This window comes from Eleginops maclovinus, chromosome 10 (assembly GCF_036324505.1).
Source record: "Eleginops maclovinus isolate JMC-PN-2008 ecotype Puerto Natales chromosome 10, JC_Emac_rtc_rv5, whole genome shotgun sequence".
NCBI lineage: Eukaryota > Metazoa > Chordata > Actinopteri > Perciformes > Eleginopidae > Eleginops > Eleginops maclovinus.
This window is the reverse complement of record NC_086358.1, coordinates 1,698,416-1,713,663: the sequence shown is the minus strand read 5'-3', so window position 1 is coordinate 1,713,663 and position 15,248 is coordinate 1,698,416. Positions and strand designations below refer to the sequence as shown.

At 42.5% G+C, this 15,248-nt stretch overlaps 1 protein-coding gene across 1 annotated transcript in view; it reads left to right on the top strand.

Annotated features, from left to right (window-relative positions):
* cacna1g (calcium channel, voltage-dependent, T type, alpha 1G subunit) overlaps positions 1 to 15,248 on the top strand; it is a 135,781-nt gene that overhangs the window by 66,798 nt on the left and 53,735 nt on the right. The window contains 6 exon segments of the mRNA XM_063893793.1: positions 2,262 to 2,355; positions 4,074 to 4,255; positions 6,310 to 6,648; positions 7,329 to 7,508; positions 7,657 to 7,757; positions 14,234 to 14,351. Coding sequence (XP_063749863.1) covers positions 2,262 to 2,355; positions 4,074 to 4,255; positions 6,310 to 6,648; positions 7,329 to 7,508; positions 7,657 to 7,757; positions 14,234 to 14,351 — 1,014 coding nt within the window.

Here is a 15,248-nt window from a genome sequence, read left to right as displayed (position 1 = left end):
TCTGACTCCAGCTGTTTCTTTTATTTCCCCCACAATCTCACTCCCTTTTCCTTTCTTCTATGATGTGAAAAAGCGCTAGATTAATGAGCTAGTATACGCACACATTTTCCACTTGGTGCGTCTCAGTTCGGGCCTCTAAAGTGGTCCTCACATTGTCTCTGAACACAGCCCTTTACTCTATTTGACATGGCCTTTTAATATGTATATAGTATGGAGCACCACAGCCCCTAATCTATGCAGGACACATCATGGTTCTTTAGTTAAACACGAACATAATATACTCTGTGTAAAACGAAGGGTGACAAATTCCCAGAACCTCTATTAATTTCCATGTCTTGTTATTTAAAGCAGCCTTCCCCGGGTGCTTCCTGCTGTGAGTCGAGATGTTTTAATTGGAGAAACTGTGATAATGCAGGGACGTGATGAGCACAGCAACTACCGAGTAGCCCTCGAGTCGACTTGCCCGCTAGTTTATTAGCATCTGCTTTCCTTAACATCATTTTCCCAACACTTCCCGGGTCGGGGGAAATCATTCTGGGGCTTTAGTGCCTCAGAGATAGCCACACCCTCTGTGTCTCTCTCTCACACTCATGGGAAGTATCAATAAAGTAAATGGTTTAAAAGGAGGTGCATGGTGATCAGGTCCTGAGGCACACAGTTTATTCACTTTGCTACCACAGAGGTCTTACTCACCGGATCTTCTTTAATTCACCTGGCACCGGTGCTCATATTAAAGCAGTCTGCAGGCTGAAAAACAGAAAGGAGCTCAGCAGTAGGTTTGTAAGTGAAGCAAGCATTGCAAGAGTTCCCTCCATAAAAACAATGGGATTTCCCTATTGGAGTTTGGATTATTGTAGAGAATAAGCTTTGTGGCAAACACACGTTTATGATACTGACAGGTTTAGTTCAGCAGGATAATCTCCACATATTAACACCACTTGATGATTTCTGAAGTTAAAAGCTAATGTTGGGCTATAAAGGAACTACAGCACGGTCACATGACTTCACGTCACCACCGCTAAGCTAAAGGAGGCTAATGTTGGGCTATAAAGGAACTACAGCACGGTCACATGACTTCACGTCACCACCGCTAAGCTAAAGGAGGCTAATGTTGGGCTATAAAGGAACTACAGCACGGTCACATGACTTCACGTCACCACCGCTAAGCTAAAGGAGGCTAATGTTGGGCTATAAAGGAACTACAGCACGGTCACATGACTTCACGTCACCACCGCTAAGCTAAAGGAGGCTAATGTTGGGCTATAAAGGAACTACAGCACGGTCACATGACTTCACGTCACCACCGCTAAGCTAAAGGAGGCTAATGTTGGGCTATAAAGGAACTACAGCACGGTCACATGACTTCACGTCTCCACCGCTAAGCTAAAGGTGGCTAATGTTGGGCTATAAAGGAACTACAGCACGGTCACATGACTTCACGTCACCACCGCTAAGCTAAAGGTGGCTAATGTTGGGCTATAAAGGAACTACAGCACGGTCACATGACTACACGTCACCACCGCTAAGCTAAAGGAGGCTAATGTTGGGCTATAGAGGAACTACAGCACGGTCACATGACTTCACCTCACCACCGCTAAGCTAAAGGAGGCTAATGCTGGGCGTGCTGGTGTTTAGTCGTCTCATTTAGACACTTTAGAGGCTTCGAACACTTTCAAAAAACCATTAACATCGAGATGAGGAAACCAGTGTGGTCAATGATACGTCTTTTCCTGGTTTTAGGACTCATTCCTGCACCACTCTATTATTAAGAGGTCTAGAAAAGTCTGTGAAAGATGGCAGAACAAGATGTTCTAGTTCTGGGTTGCTGTTTAATGTTTGCCTTGCACAACAGTGAAGTACTCTTGGTTTGTGTTTGTGTGAAAATCGTCCGTAGAAACCACACTGAGGCTCTATTGTTGATGTTTACAACCCAAGGCAAGTGAAAAGGAATTGAAACGCAGCCAATATAATGTAAAGATTCAGCCTGAGGAGCATTTTATCTGCTGGATTGGGCTTCAGTGTGGTTCACCTGTGAATTATGTCACTGTCCTTGCATGAAAACACTTTACATATTCAATCTCTTTTCACCATCCCTTGACTTTTGACTTGTGGGATCAGGTAGTTAAAGAGGGAGGTTGTAGTTTCTGATCCAAGGTCAGGTCTGATGAGATGCAGCTTAGGGATCTGTGGTTAGTCTCTCAGAAACGGACATTTCCTCCGGTGCCTTCCTCTAACTCTGGTGTGTGTCTTTGTGTGTGAAGGGCGACGATTCGAAACCGGGTTCAGAGATTGGTTCCTGTGCACGAAGTATGGAGGACGTCAACGGCAGCAAGAAGGATTTATCAGCGTCTGCAGGTGATATGACACGATGACGCAAAGCACTGAACACAACACTCTGCTTGTACCGTATATCAATTATTCAGCCCGTGGTTCCTCGAGTTCCTGCAGACATCTTTGAGTTTCTCGGATGTCGGAAAAACTGAGAAAGTTCTTGATGGATTGAAGGAAATACGGAGAATCGATCATCAGTTTACAAACTCTCACAACTCCTGCAGTTTAATCCAATTGCCATTCCTCCTGTTGCATTTAATTAAATCCCAACGACGAGCGATTTCACCTCAATCTTAACCTCGTCTGGAGCTTGCAAAAGTGCGCCGCTCTTCAGAAGTGTTTTAAATGTTAAGGTTTGAGGACAAATGTATGTGTTTGTAACCGAGGATGCAAGGATTTCCACATGCATATCTCTCTTCTCAACGGGGCCTGAAGAAAGTAGCACAAATACACAGGAATTGACCTGTCAGGACTCAAACAAAAGCATGCTTTTCAAATAAAGCGTGCTTTTCAAAATAAAAGCATGCTTTTCAAAATAAAAGCATCAGTATAAATAAATGAACAAACAGTTACAAGTTCTATGAAGGAAATGTGAACAGGTATGGATCATTGGTGAAATATAAACATGTTTAAGTATGCATCACATCCTCTGAGAGTTTGTAAATTGATATTCTGATTTCGTGTTGCTGCTTTTTTTATGTGGCCTCAATTAACTTCCATTTATGAAGACAGCTCAGTGGATCTATCAACGCAGCGGTGGTTGGCAGGTCTATTAATGATCATTTTGGGGGTGACTTCTGGCATTGTCATTCCCTAATCCTTGGTAGATCTTACATAATGAGCGTCAAAGTTTGTGATGCAGTTTCTAAACTCATAGTCTTGCTGTGTCTTCACGTGTCCCCGATTAACTTCCATTTATCAAGACATTCCTCTGTTTTAAAACCAACCTTTCCTGTGAGAATTCATGGTGACACGGGGGTGATTCATAGATACACTGCTGATCATTTTGTGGGTGAAGCCTTCCTCTGACTCCTTTCCTAACCTCCGTCTGATCCCTGCAGATCAGGCTGTGTTTCTCTTTCATAATGCATGTTAAAGTATGTGATACAGCAAAGTAAACCCACTGCAAACAGTACAGCAGCCTCATCTATAATTCCTCACACACCAGTTCCCATACCCTCTAATTACCATTCTCACAGACTAAAGAACCCTGATGCAAACACTCCTGTATGCAGAACGTCTCCCTGATGTACAGTATCACCCCCCTCCCCCCTGCTGCTTACATTGCTGTGTGAATATACTTTGAATAAAGACTGGAAGACGGAGGAATTAGCGTTATATTAAAGTTGCATTGCTCTCCTCCATGCCATGTGTTTGTGTTGCTGCCAAACACAATATCCTCTCCCACGCATCCCATAAGATGAATGTGCTGCTGAAATATTCATGGTGTTCAATAACAGAAAGAGGCATCCATTTTTAAGTATGCTGCGAGGGTTTACCCCTGTGGCACTCTTCCTTCTTCCTCTCTTCACTCATGTTGGCACTTCTATAGAGCGTTATTACCTCCTTTCTTTCTGCACTTTGGTTCACTAGAATGCAGCTTTATTATCGAGTTCTTTTTTATTCTGGTCCTTCGTTAATGCAGTCCTTTTTCCTTCTACCTTCACGTCCCTCTTTAACGCTCATCCATTTAGCTTTTTACCACTAAATCTGACTCTCTTCACCTGTCTTTCCTCTCCTAGTAGTGCCTGTAAATGGTCATGTGGACCTGAAGACGAGCCTGACTCCTCCTGTGATCACCCACACGGCTGCAACCCCCATGGCGGTGCTAAAGTTACCCGTCGGAGGAGACCCCATCCTGGGCTTCGAGTCCCGGCGAGGGAGCAACGTCTCCATGGAGCCGGCGTGCTATGACAAGTCACCGGTTTGTAGATTCATTATTTTACTCACACGTCAAAGAAATGTCAAACAAAACCATGAACACGGGTTAAATGACTTCCAACGAGACGATGACGAGATGCACCAATGTTATTAAATCACATTTTATTTATCTAGCATGATGTTACATTTATCACAAAGAGCTTTCCCGTCTATAGATCAACATATAATACAGTTACAACATACACTATCCAAATGACCAAGAGATAGATAGAATGGGAGGATGGAACCCTCTTTACTGTCACATACATGCACACAGCAGAGCACACACAGTGACATTGGTCCTCTGCATTTAACCCATCCTAGTACTAGGAGCAGTGAGCAGCTATTGTGCAGCGCCCGGGGAGCAATGGGGAGGGGGGATTGGAGGTGTCCAGTGCCCTTGCTCAAGGGCACCACAGCAGGGCCCAGGAGGTGAACTGGGACCTCTCCAAGTAGCAGTCCACTTTCCATATTTCAAGTCTGTTTGGGGACTTGAACTGGCGACCCTACGATTCCCAGTCCAGGCCCCTACTGACTGAGCCACTGTTGATTATGTGACATGCCCAAAAACGTCTCTTTATTTTCAGTAAAACATAGACTAATGAAATAGCAAAAAATGAATACTACCCCAAAAGCAATTTGCGGTTTATAAGTGTAGAAGTTTTGAGTCAGGAAGTCACAAAGCCAAAATGAGTACCCATGTATGGGAGAAAGAATATGGTAGACTAAGACTGAATAAAATAGAAGAGCTAACACTAAATGAAAAGCATTTTGCAGACATGTCCAGGAGTAGAGTAGAAAAAGTGAATAAGTGCACTAACTGCACCAGGACGTCACAAAGCCAACATTAGATCACATAAGGAGATAAGTGTCAGGCATTACTCCCCCCCCAACACCCAGCGTTCCTCCGTCGTCTCTCAGAGTGAGTTCCCGCTGATGGAGGTCGTAATGATTGATGGAGAGTAATGTGGCGTGCGGGTCCGACACTCTACTCACCGCTGCCACCGCCACTCCTCATCTGACGGACTGATGATGTGGAAAAAGAGCTGGAGGAATAAGCCCAGATCTCTACATCTGCCGCTGTCCGCCTGTCAGCACAAATCTGCAGTCAGTCCAGATCCCATCAGGCCCAGTCAGAACCAGTCAGCCCGCTTTGAGAGAAGAACACGGCTTAGATACAAGATCAACATTCACACATGCTGACCTTATGTAGTACAATCATGAGATGGAATTGGGGTTTGAGAAATGGACACACAAGCGATCTAAACAGAAAGTGTTTAAAATATGCATTACCAGTTAATGTAGATTTCCTCCTAAAAACAGTCACTGGCCAAATACCCTAAAACTAAGCTAACCATCACAACAAAATTGTCCCAAAAATGTCTAAACATAGAATTAAAATAGTTAAGAGATAATAACCAGAGACCAATGGTAAAGAGAAAGTAATGCTAACAAGCTATCGAACCAGTTACAGCTAGCAAACATACTATAATTATCTCACTGGGAAGCAAGTGAGCATTAGCTCTGATTCCTAAAACTAGGAAGGAAACGTTAGCGTTATTAGAGAACTAGCTGCCTATCCCTCAACTTAGGGGTTCTCTAACTTTACATTATTTTAATTAGCAGCTAAACTAGCTAGCAAGTGAACATTAGCTATCTATCGAACTAGCTAGCTGTTTTAATTTGTATTGTTATTTAATACTGCGTGGTTAAACTTGCGGGCCTGTTGCTACCCTTATGGCAATGAAAGTAATTGTCAGAACATTGTCAACTTGTGCTTTTTGAACACTCAGTGGCCGCTCTCATACATCCATTAGCTCCTCACAGTTTGGAACATCGGTCTTAATTAAAAGTAGGCGTTTTTTGGGATAAACTAGTGACATGTTTGCAGTCGAAATTGTTCAAATCTTGCCTGAAAAGGTTTCAGCGCTGAGAAGACAGTTTCTTCTGCACACAAAGGTTAATCAAGCTGGCAATGCTAAGCAAAGTACATGAGTACATTCAGTTGTTTATCTGTTTCATCACTCTGTCCCTCTCCTGGTCCCCTTCCTGCTGCAGACCAGTGCACACAGCTCCTCCTCTCAGGCCCCCTGGAGCTCAGGCAGCGGGTGGACCAGCCGCCGCTCCAGCTGGAACAGCCTGGGTCGAGCCCCGTCTCTCAAGAGGCAGAAGCAACAGTCGGGGGAGCGACGGTCCCTCCTGTCCGGGGAGGGAGGGTCCAGCTCTGAAGACGGGGAAGCTGTAGGGGATGGAGGAGGTGGAGGTGGGCTGATGGAGGAAGATAACACCTCTCTGGTCAGGACCGACTCCATGTCTCAGAAGGGGCCCCGACACCGGAGAATGGAGTCGGTGGAGACCCGGAGCTCCATGGATCTGCCTCCTGATGTTCTGCTGCAGGTAGATCCGGAGCTCAATGACAGTTCAAACTATATTGATACCAACAAACTGTAGTTCTAGTGCACATCTGTCAGGAACATATTGCCCCTTTTTACGGCTTTCTTTTATAATTAAATTGAGGAAACGTTTAAATCTCAACACAGGACTCCAAACCAGCATTTCCGTGTTGTGTTGCAGCTCAATTTGTCCATGAAACGTTGAATAAGCTTAAGAAAAAATTGATAGAGAAGCTGGACAATAAGACCAAAGAGATCTGTCTTACTTGATCAGATTATTCCAGTCAATGTCCAGCTAATACCGGCTAACGGAAACCAAAAAGCCCAAGAGAAGACAGGAACACACTGAGGAGGATAACCAACTTAAAGGGCTCTTGTTAAATAATCTAAAGCCCCATGGTCTGTAGTTAATCATGTGCATTTAGGGCATTTCCTATTCCATAACTTCAAGTTAAACATCCTAAAATGCACGTCCCAAGACAGGAGAACGGGGCAGAGGGGTTGCATTCCGTCTCTTAATTAATCCTAGGTGTGTTATGGACCGAACATGACTTAAACCAACCAGTGTCAACTCCTATTCCTGCTTAAAGCCAGGTGCACCTGCTATTCTAGTTTTTTCTTGCACATTTGGTATCACGCTTATCCCAAAGTAACAGAAAGTAATCAAGCCATCCTCTTGTCTAGGTGCCGAACCTGCACCGCTCGGCCAGCATGCACAGCTCCAGACCCCCCTCGCTGGGTCACTCACGGACCCCGGAGCACAGCGACTGCAACGGGAAGGGCTCCCCGGCGGCGCTGGGTCCCACTCACGTCTCTCTGGAGGACAACACTGAGGACGAGAACGCCGAGGAGGAGGCCAACCTGGTCAGTGTGTGAGCCTGTTCGCACGTTAGCATTTGAGCTAACGATGTGAAGCTAACAGTTAACCCTGGAGAATACTGCAGCTCACAATATATGCAACATGTAATTGTGCAGATATGAATAATGAATGTGTTCTTCCTGCTCCCTGCAGAGTCGAGTTTCCAGACTGTTCCGCTGGCTGGAGAAGAAGCAGCCGGAGTGGTGCAGACAGAGAGACACCTGGTCCCTGTACCTGTTCCGTCCAGAGTCCAGGTAACACCTTCATACAGTCTATGGGTAACACAAAGTACATTTACTCACACCTACTTGAAGTACTTGTCCTTCACTTTACTGAAGTACTTCCTTTTCATTGCCATTCAAAGTTTTTGTTACAGCTTTAGTTGCTTAGTGTACCAGAGTTACTTCTAAATATCAAAATAAAATATGGTATATTATTTCAAATTAAATGAGCAGTTTGTAGAATCGTTGAATTAGTCAAATATCCAATTAAAGGATTATTATTTAGCACGTATTCAACTTGTTTTTCTTAAAATTGGGGGAGTTTTTGATATTTATGTCAGATTTTTCCCTGTTTTTTTTAACGTAGATTATTTAAACTACATTTTGCAGATTGTTTTCTTACTTCTCTTAATTACACTGCTTTTATTTGGTTACTTTACATGCATGGTATATTATTATAAATGAAATCAGCCAACATTTTGTACAAGAACACCTTTTTAGTCAAATACCCAATTAGAGATCATTGTTTACCATACATTTTACGTTGGCATCCATGAACATTTACTGAAAAATAATTTAGACTTTTCTGCATTGGATAAGTATTGGGGGGGTTCGGCCTGTTGTTGATGTTTAATCAGCAGGTTGCGGTTCTCCGTTAGCACCGTGTTGCCTTCCCAGCCACATCCTCCTTACAGACGTGGATCAAAGCCCCAGAGGAGGATGAGAGCGAGGAAGGGGAGGCGAAGGATTGTGCACAAGTCTGAGATAACGCCGGAGACACTCCCTCCCTCCCCCCCCACTCCTCACTCACCCCTGACATGGCAGAAAAGTGCAGATAAAAGAGACTTCAAAAGAGAGATTGTGGGAGGGAATCGAATCCGATAAAAGGAAGGGGAGGACAGAAACTGCTGCGCTCACAATGCGGCAAATAAAAAAACACACTCTGCTATTACAGTCAGCATTATGGGATGTCCAAAGCAATGTGAGGAAACCTCGTCTTGACAAGAAGATGGCTCTGTCTTTCCTCTACACTGATAACAAAAAGCTATCATCGTAGAAGTGCTGAGGATTCATTTTCACTATTTCGTCCAGCTTTATGATCCTGAACGGCACCCAGCGCTCTGCTGGGTCTCCCCTGGTTTCCAGCTGTGTGCGTCTCTCTTTAGTGTCCCCTGGTCTCCTGCTGTGTGCGTCTCTCTTTAGTGTCCCCTGGTCTCCAGCTGTGTGCGTCTCTCTTTAGTGTCCCTTGGTCTCCAGCTGTGTGCGTCTCTCTTTAGTGTCCCCTGGTCTCCAGCTGTGTGCGTCTCTCTTTAGTGTCCCCTGGTCTCCAGCTGTGTGCGTCTCTCTTTAGTGTCCCCTGGTCTCCGTTGTGTTGGAGCTTCTTGCAGCGTTTGGTTTCTGCAGCTTTTAGTAAACGCTGCTCATGTTTCCTCTGCTGAATGTTCTCTAGATGCTGCAGATGTTCCTGCATGTGTTGAAGAGCTGCTGCAGATGTTTCTTTATGTGTTGAAGAGCTGCTGCAGATGTTTCTTTATGTGTTGAAGAGCTGCTGCAGATGTTTCTGCATGTGTTGAAGAGCTGCTGCAGATGTTTCTGTATGTGTTGAAGAGCTGCTGCAGATGTTTCTGCATGTGTTGAAGAGCTGCTGCAGATGTTTCTGTATGTGTTGAAGAGCTGCTGCAGATGTTTCTGCATGAGTTGAAGAGCTGCTGCAGATGTTTCTGCATGTGTTGAAGAGCTGCTGCAGATGTTTCTTTATGTGTTGAAGAGCTGCTGCAGATGTTCCTGCAGGTGTTGAAGAGCTGCTGCAGATGTTCCTGTATGTGTTGAAGAGCTGCTGCAGATGTTCCTGCATGTGTTGAAGAGCTGCTGCAGATGTTCCTGTATGTGTTGAAGAGCTGCTGCAGATGTTCCTGTATGTGTTGAAGAGCTGCTGCAGATGTTCCTGCATGTGTTGAAGAGCTGCTGCAGATGTTTCTGCATGTGTTGAAGAGCTGCTGCAGATGTTCCTGCATGTGTTGAAGAGCTGCTGCAGATGTTTCTGCATGTGTTGAAGAGCTGCTGCAGATGTTTCTGTATGTGTTGAAGAGCTGCTGCAGATGTTCCTGCAGGTGTTGAAGAGCTGCTGCAGATGTTCCTGCATGTGTTGAAGAGCTGCTGCAGATGTTTCTGTATGTGTTGAAGAGCTGCTGCAGATGTTTCTGTATGTGTTGAAGAGCTGCTGCAGATGTTTCTGTATGTGTTGAAGAGCTGCTGCAGATGTTCCTGCAGGTGTTGAAGAGCTGCTGCAGATGTTTCTGTATGTGTTGAAGAGCTGCTGCAGATGTTTCTGTATGTGTTGAAGAGCTGCTGCAGATGTTTCTGTATGTGTTGAAGAGCTGCTGCAGATGTTTCTGCATGTGTTTTGATTTGTGTTTCTATATGTGAATCGTTTCTGAAGCTGCAGCAAGTTTCGCCTGATGGTAGAGTTTTGTCAAAGTCATGAAGACAGTCTGTTCAAGTCCAAGTCACGATACCTGGAGTCCACATCTGTGCCGGAGAACTACAGTACTGTTATGGTTCCTTCCTCTCTGCGGGCCGTTGTCCCTGATCTGAAAAGGTTAACTGGAAAGTCTCCCTGCAGTCTGCTCTTGTCGGAGGAGGAGGAGGAGGAGGAGGAGGAGGAGGAGGAGGAGGAGGAGGAGGAGTGAAGGCTCAGGGCTTTAGCGGGCTTTCCATCGCAGCGGGCTGCCGGGTTCTGGCTGTCACGGAGACTGACGCCGAGGACACGGACTCTGCATGAAGTCCTTTTCTGGCCTCGAACCCCCGAGGACCCCCCACTGTGCTCACAATCACATCAAGAGACAGCAGTGTGGAGGGGGGGCGGAGTCCAGCAGCTTTCACATGGACCGGGTTCACCTTAACCTGGCTTCCAACTCTGTGTGTTGGGGCTGAGAATAACTGCAGGGGGGGGGTACTGTGAAGCAGATTAGGTGTGTAAGAACAGGGGTCTTCACTGCACTCATCTGAGCAGCACAGCATGATGATGATGATGATGATGATAATGATTAAATGATAAAAATAATAAATAAAAAATGTAGAATTAAAAAAGATGAATAAATGCAAAATATAAATATAATAATAATAATAATAATAATAATAAATATAATAATAATAATAATAATAAATATAATAATAATAATAATAAATATAATAATAATAATAATAATAATAATTATTATTATTATTATTATTATTATTATATTTATTATTATTATTATATTATTTATTATTATTATTATTATTATATTTATTATTATTATTATTATTATTATTATTATTATATTTATATTTATTATTATTATTATATTATTTATTATTATAATAATAATAATAAATATAATAATAATAATAAATATAATAATAATAATAATAAATATAATAATAATAATAATAATAATAATAATAATAATAAATATAATAATAATAATATAATAATAAATATAATAATAAATATAATAATAATAATAATAATAATAATAATAATAATAATAATAATAATAATAATAATAATAATTAAAGGTTAAAAATAATAATACAAATAGGATGAAAAACTAATGTTAAATAAAATATAATAATTATTCATAATAACACGATAAAATAAAAACGATATTAAAATAATAAAATCCAAAACAATTGAAATAATAATAATATGAATAAAAATCAACTTAATGCAGGTCAGAGGTTAAAATTATTCAATATAATTGTATGATAGAAGGTGTGCATGATAAATATGACTCCAGAAATGTCAGTGCTATTCTTGTATGTCTTGGTGTTTTGGGAGGTTTGTAAGCTCGATGGATAAAATGAACTTCCCTGATTTTATTTCTGGGGACTTTTGAAGTGTATAAAAAGCCTGTTGTTGAGGGACGTTAGAGACTTGGTGCTACAGGAGGCTGCAGATAAGATGCAGATCAGAATAGATCCAAAGACAGCAGGGTTTTACAGTTACAGTAAACAGTGAGCGCAACGATCCCTGTGGTTTTTATGTAGAAACTTTATTTTGTTTCCAGCGCTGTACCACCAAAGTGAGAGCGCCTATAGCTGCAGGACACATTAAATGCCCTCGCCATCTGTCAGCCCGTTCCTGGAAAGCAATCATCCAGCACACAGGAAGTGATGCGGCTTTATGTCTCGGGTTTGTTTGGAGATGCACAGAAGAAGAAGAAGAAGTGGGTGATTAGCACGAGCGCCTCTCATCTGTTCTCCACAAAGAGAAACTTCTTCAGATCCACGCAGCAGCAGCAGCATGTCACACCACCGCCCACGCCGCTGAAGTGACGATGATTTGGAGAAGGAGCCGTGCAGAAACACCGGAGATGTAACAGGACTGGGAGGACATTTAAAGGAAGGAAGACGCATCAGTGAGTTAGTTACCCGTGATAAAAGCAGGATATATATCCAGGAAAACATGTCAAAATGTCCTGATGTCCTGATGAGGAGACAGAGGGAAGATTTAGGGAATGCATCCATATGTATGTTTCCTTAAACGTATACTGAACTACAGATTTAACAACGAGGACGACACAAAAAACAGCTTCGGGAAAAATCAATGTTTGACCGCACCTTTTTCTGTGTTAGCAACGGTCTGTTCTCCTTAGCAAAGGTCTGTTCTCCTTAGCAACGGTCTGTTCTCCTTAGCAACGGTCTGTTCTCCTTAGCAACGGTCTGTTAGCCAACAATAACTACCTCTGGTTTGTCAGAATTGAGTATTCAACCAAGCCGTGTCATATTTTAATATACATTAAATGCATCAAGCTGTTCTTTCACTGACACACTCTGTCATTTGCTCCTTCCTTCAGCATGTCATGGCAGTTTTTGTCTGTGTGTTTTTTTGTATGTTTTCGGGCCATCTGAACTCGACATTAAAGGTCTTAAAGTAGGAGGAGGAACTGGGACAGATTAAAGCACAAGAAAACACTAACATTTGACATAAACAGCTTCGGAAAAAAAGTTAAAGACCACCGAAAAAAACCCAGTTGAATTTCATTGAGGTGGATGTGAACTTGAGACACACTTTTTGACATTTAAAAAGAGTAAATCTAACTGAAATCAATATTCAAGGGGATAAAATAAACTGTCATTTGCTCAAAATAGCCTTAAAGACTCGTAAATAATCGGCTAAAGCTTGTAGTTCATAGTGATTTAACATTACGTAATAATGACATTACCTCAGCTCTGTGTAACTGGGACTGTCAGTCATATTTAAAAGGCACTATCTTCATTAATCGACCTAAAACAAGATGCTCTATGAAGCGACTGCAGCTGCCACATGCATATTTTTTCCGGGTGATGCTGCTTTCATGCTTTTTCATGCTGAAGCGGGCGTGGTTCAATCCAAACGCTCCCGGGTCGGACAGTTCTAGGGGCCTTTTGAACTGCACATTAAAGGAGGGACTGGTGTGTGTTTCCTCCCTTCTGCTGGAGGATAAGACGTGAATTCTTCAGCATCAGCGCTCTGACTTGCAGTTATTAAAGAGGCATTAGCTCATGCAGTCTGCACACTGTATGCACGATGATCCCCACAGTCAGATGGAGTCTGCATTTCCAAATAAAGCCAAAACATCCCGAGCCTCACAATACCGTCCCCGGCTGTACATGAAAGCGGATTTTAATGCAGCGTTTAATCCCCGCCGTGTATAACAAGCGTCGCCTCTTTCTTTCTGTCTGCTGTCGGGTAATGAAAGTCAGACGTAATTAATGACTGCTAATTCTGCAGCGGTGCATTACAGAGGAGCTGTATGTGAGACTCAGAATGTCATATTACATCATATCTGGACTGGGGGAGGCTTTGGTGTTTCCATTAACTTAAACTTAGTCTCTTAAATAATGTTCTTTTTATGCTACTGCGTATTTGAAAACAAGTTAGGCTATGATGCACATTTCACTCATACACAAGTATTATACTGTATTATAAAACGTAGGATTTACATTAATCAAGTGTCTTTTAACTTTATTTCTCTTGTGTTTTTTTATTGTTTGTTTAAATATTTGAATTTACGTCTTTTTAAATTTCATTGCACGATTTTTTAATCTCTATATATTTTTTTATTGCCGATTCTTTATTCAAATCCTATTTAATGTCAATATTTGTATTTTAATTTGATTGTATTTCTTTATTTGTATTGCACATTCTTACTTTAACTTAATGTCATTATTATTTTTATATTTTATTAATTATAAAACGGAAAACTGTCACGAAACTGAATTTCCCCCAGAATAAATATGGGTTTCTGATTCTGATTGATTGTTCCCAGCGTGCTCATGCCTCTTGTGGCCACAACGAGTATTACACCAACACAGAAAACTAATTTATTAAATGATGATAGAGGTAGCTAACAAGAAATCCATCTCACTCCTTCCTCCCCTCAGTTTTTAACAGATGTATATGTGCTGCATATCCACATGTAAATGAAATGTGTGGTATCGCTGAAGTCTTTAAATGTGTGTGTTTCTGTGTTTGTTCCCAGGTTTCGGATCGCGTGCAGTCGGATCATCACCCACAAGATGTTCGACCACATCGTGTTGCTCATCATCTTCCTCAACTGCATCACCATCGCTATGGAGAGGCCGTACATCTCCACGGTGGTGAGTGTCAAACATCTTTAGGAGTAAACTAGATCTCAATGTTTCAATATAATCTACATATGTTCGGTCAACGGAGAGTCTATAAAACGTGATAGGCTAAGGGGCGGGACATACTGCACCATCACCTCCTGAGCCAATGCACCATCACCTCCTGAGCCAATGCACCATCTCTTCAAATACAGACTGCAACACACACACACACACACACACACACACACACACACACACACACACACACACACACACACACACACACACACACACAAACACACACACACACACACACCCCAGCTCTGTGTCCTCCTGCATAAACATAATAATTATCACTGTTTGATTCTTTTTCTCTCATGGAGCGAGGTGTTCCTTGTTCGGGTCTAATTGCCGCTTGGTCTCGCTGGAACGCTCCGTTCTGCTTGTTTTGCGACAGAGGAGACGGAGTCGCTGTAATTGATTCGATTATCTGTGGGCTGGGGGTACGTGGCTAATGTCCAGGAAAGAAGATGTTTAACAAATGGAGGCCGACCCAACTGGCTGCACGCTCTAATCAGGGCACAGAGATCACACACACACACACACACACACACACACACACACACACACACACACACACACACACACACACACACACACACACACACACACACACACACACATTTAGATTTACAAATGGGATTATTTCATTTCTGCACACACACAAATATTTAAATACAGTGGAGTGGAGCAGGAATGGCTCCTATGACTCAGATTTTTACCATTTCCTGTCGTCTTGTCTATAGCCCAACATTAGCCTCCTTTAGCTTAGCGGTGGTGAGGTGAAGTCATGTGACCGTGCTGTAGTTCCTTTATAGCCCAACATTAGCCGCCTTTAGCTTAGCGGTGGAGACGTGAAGTCATGTG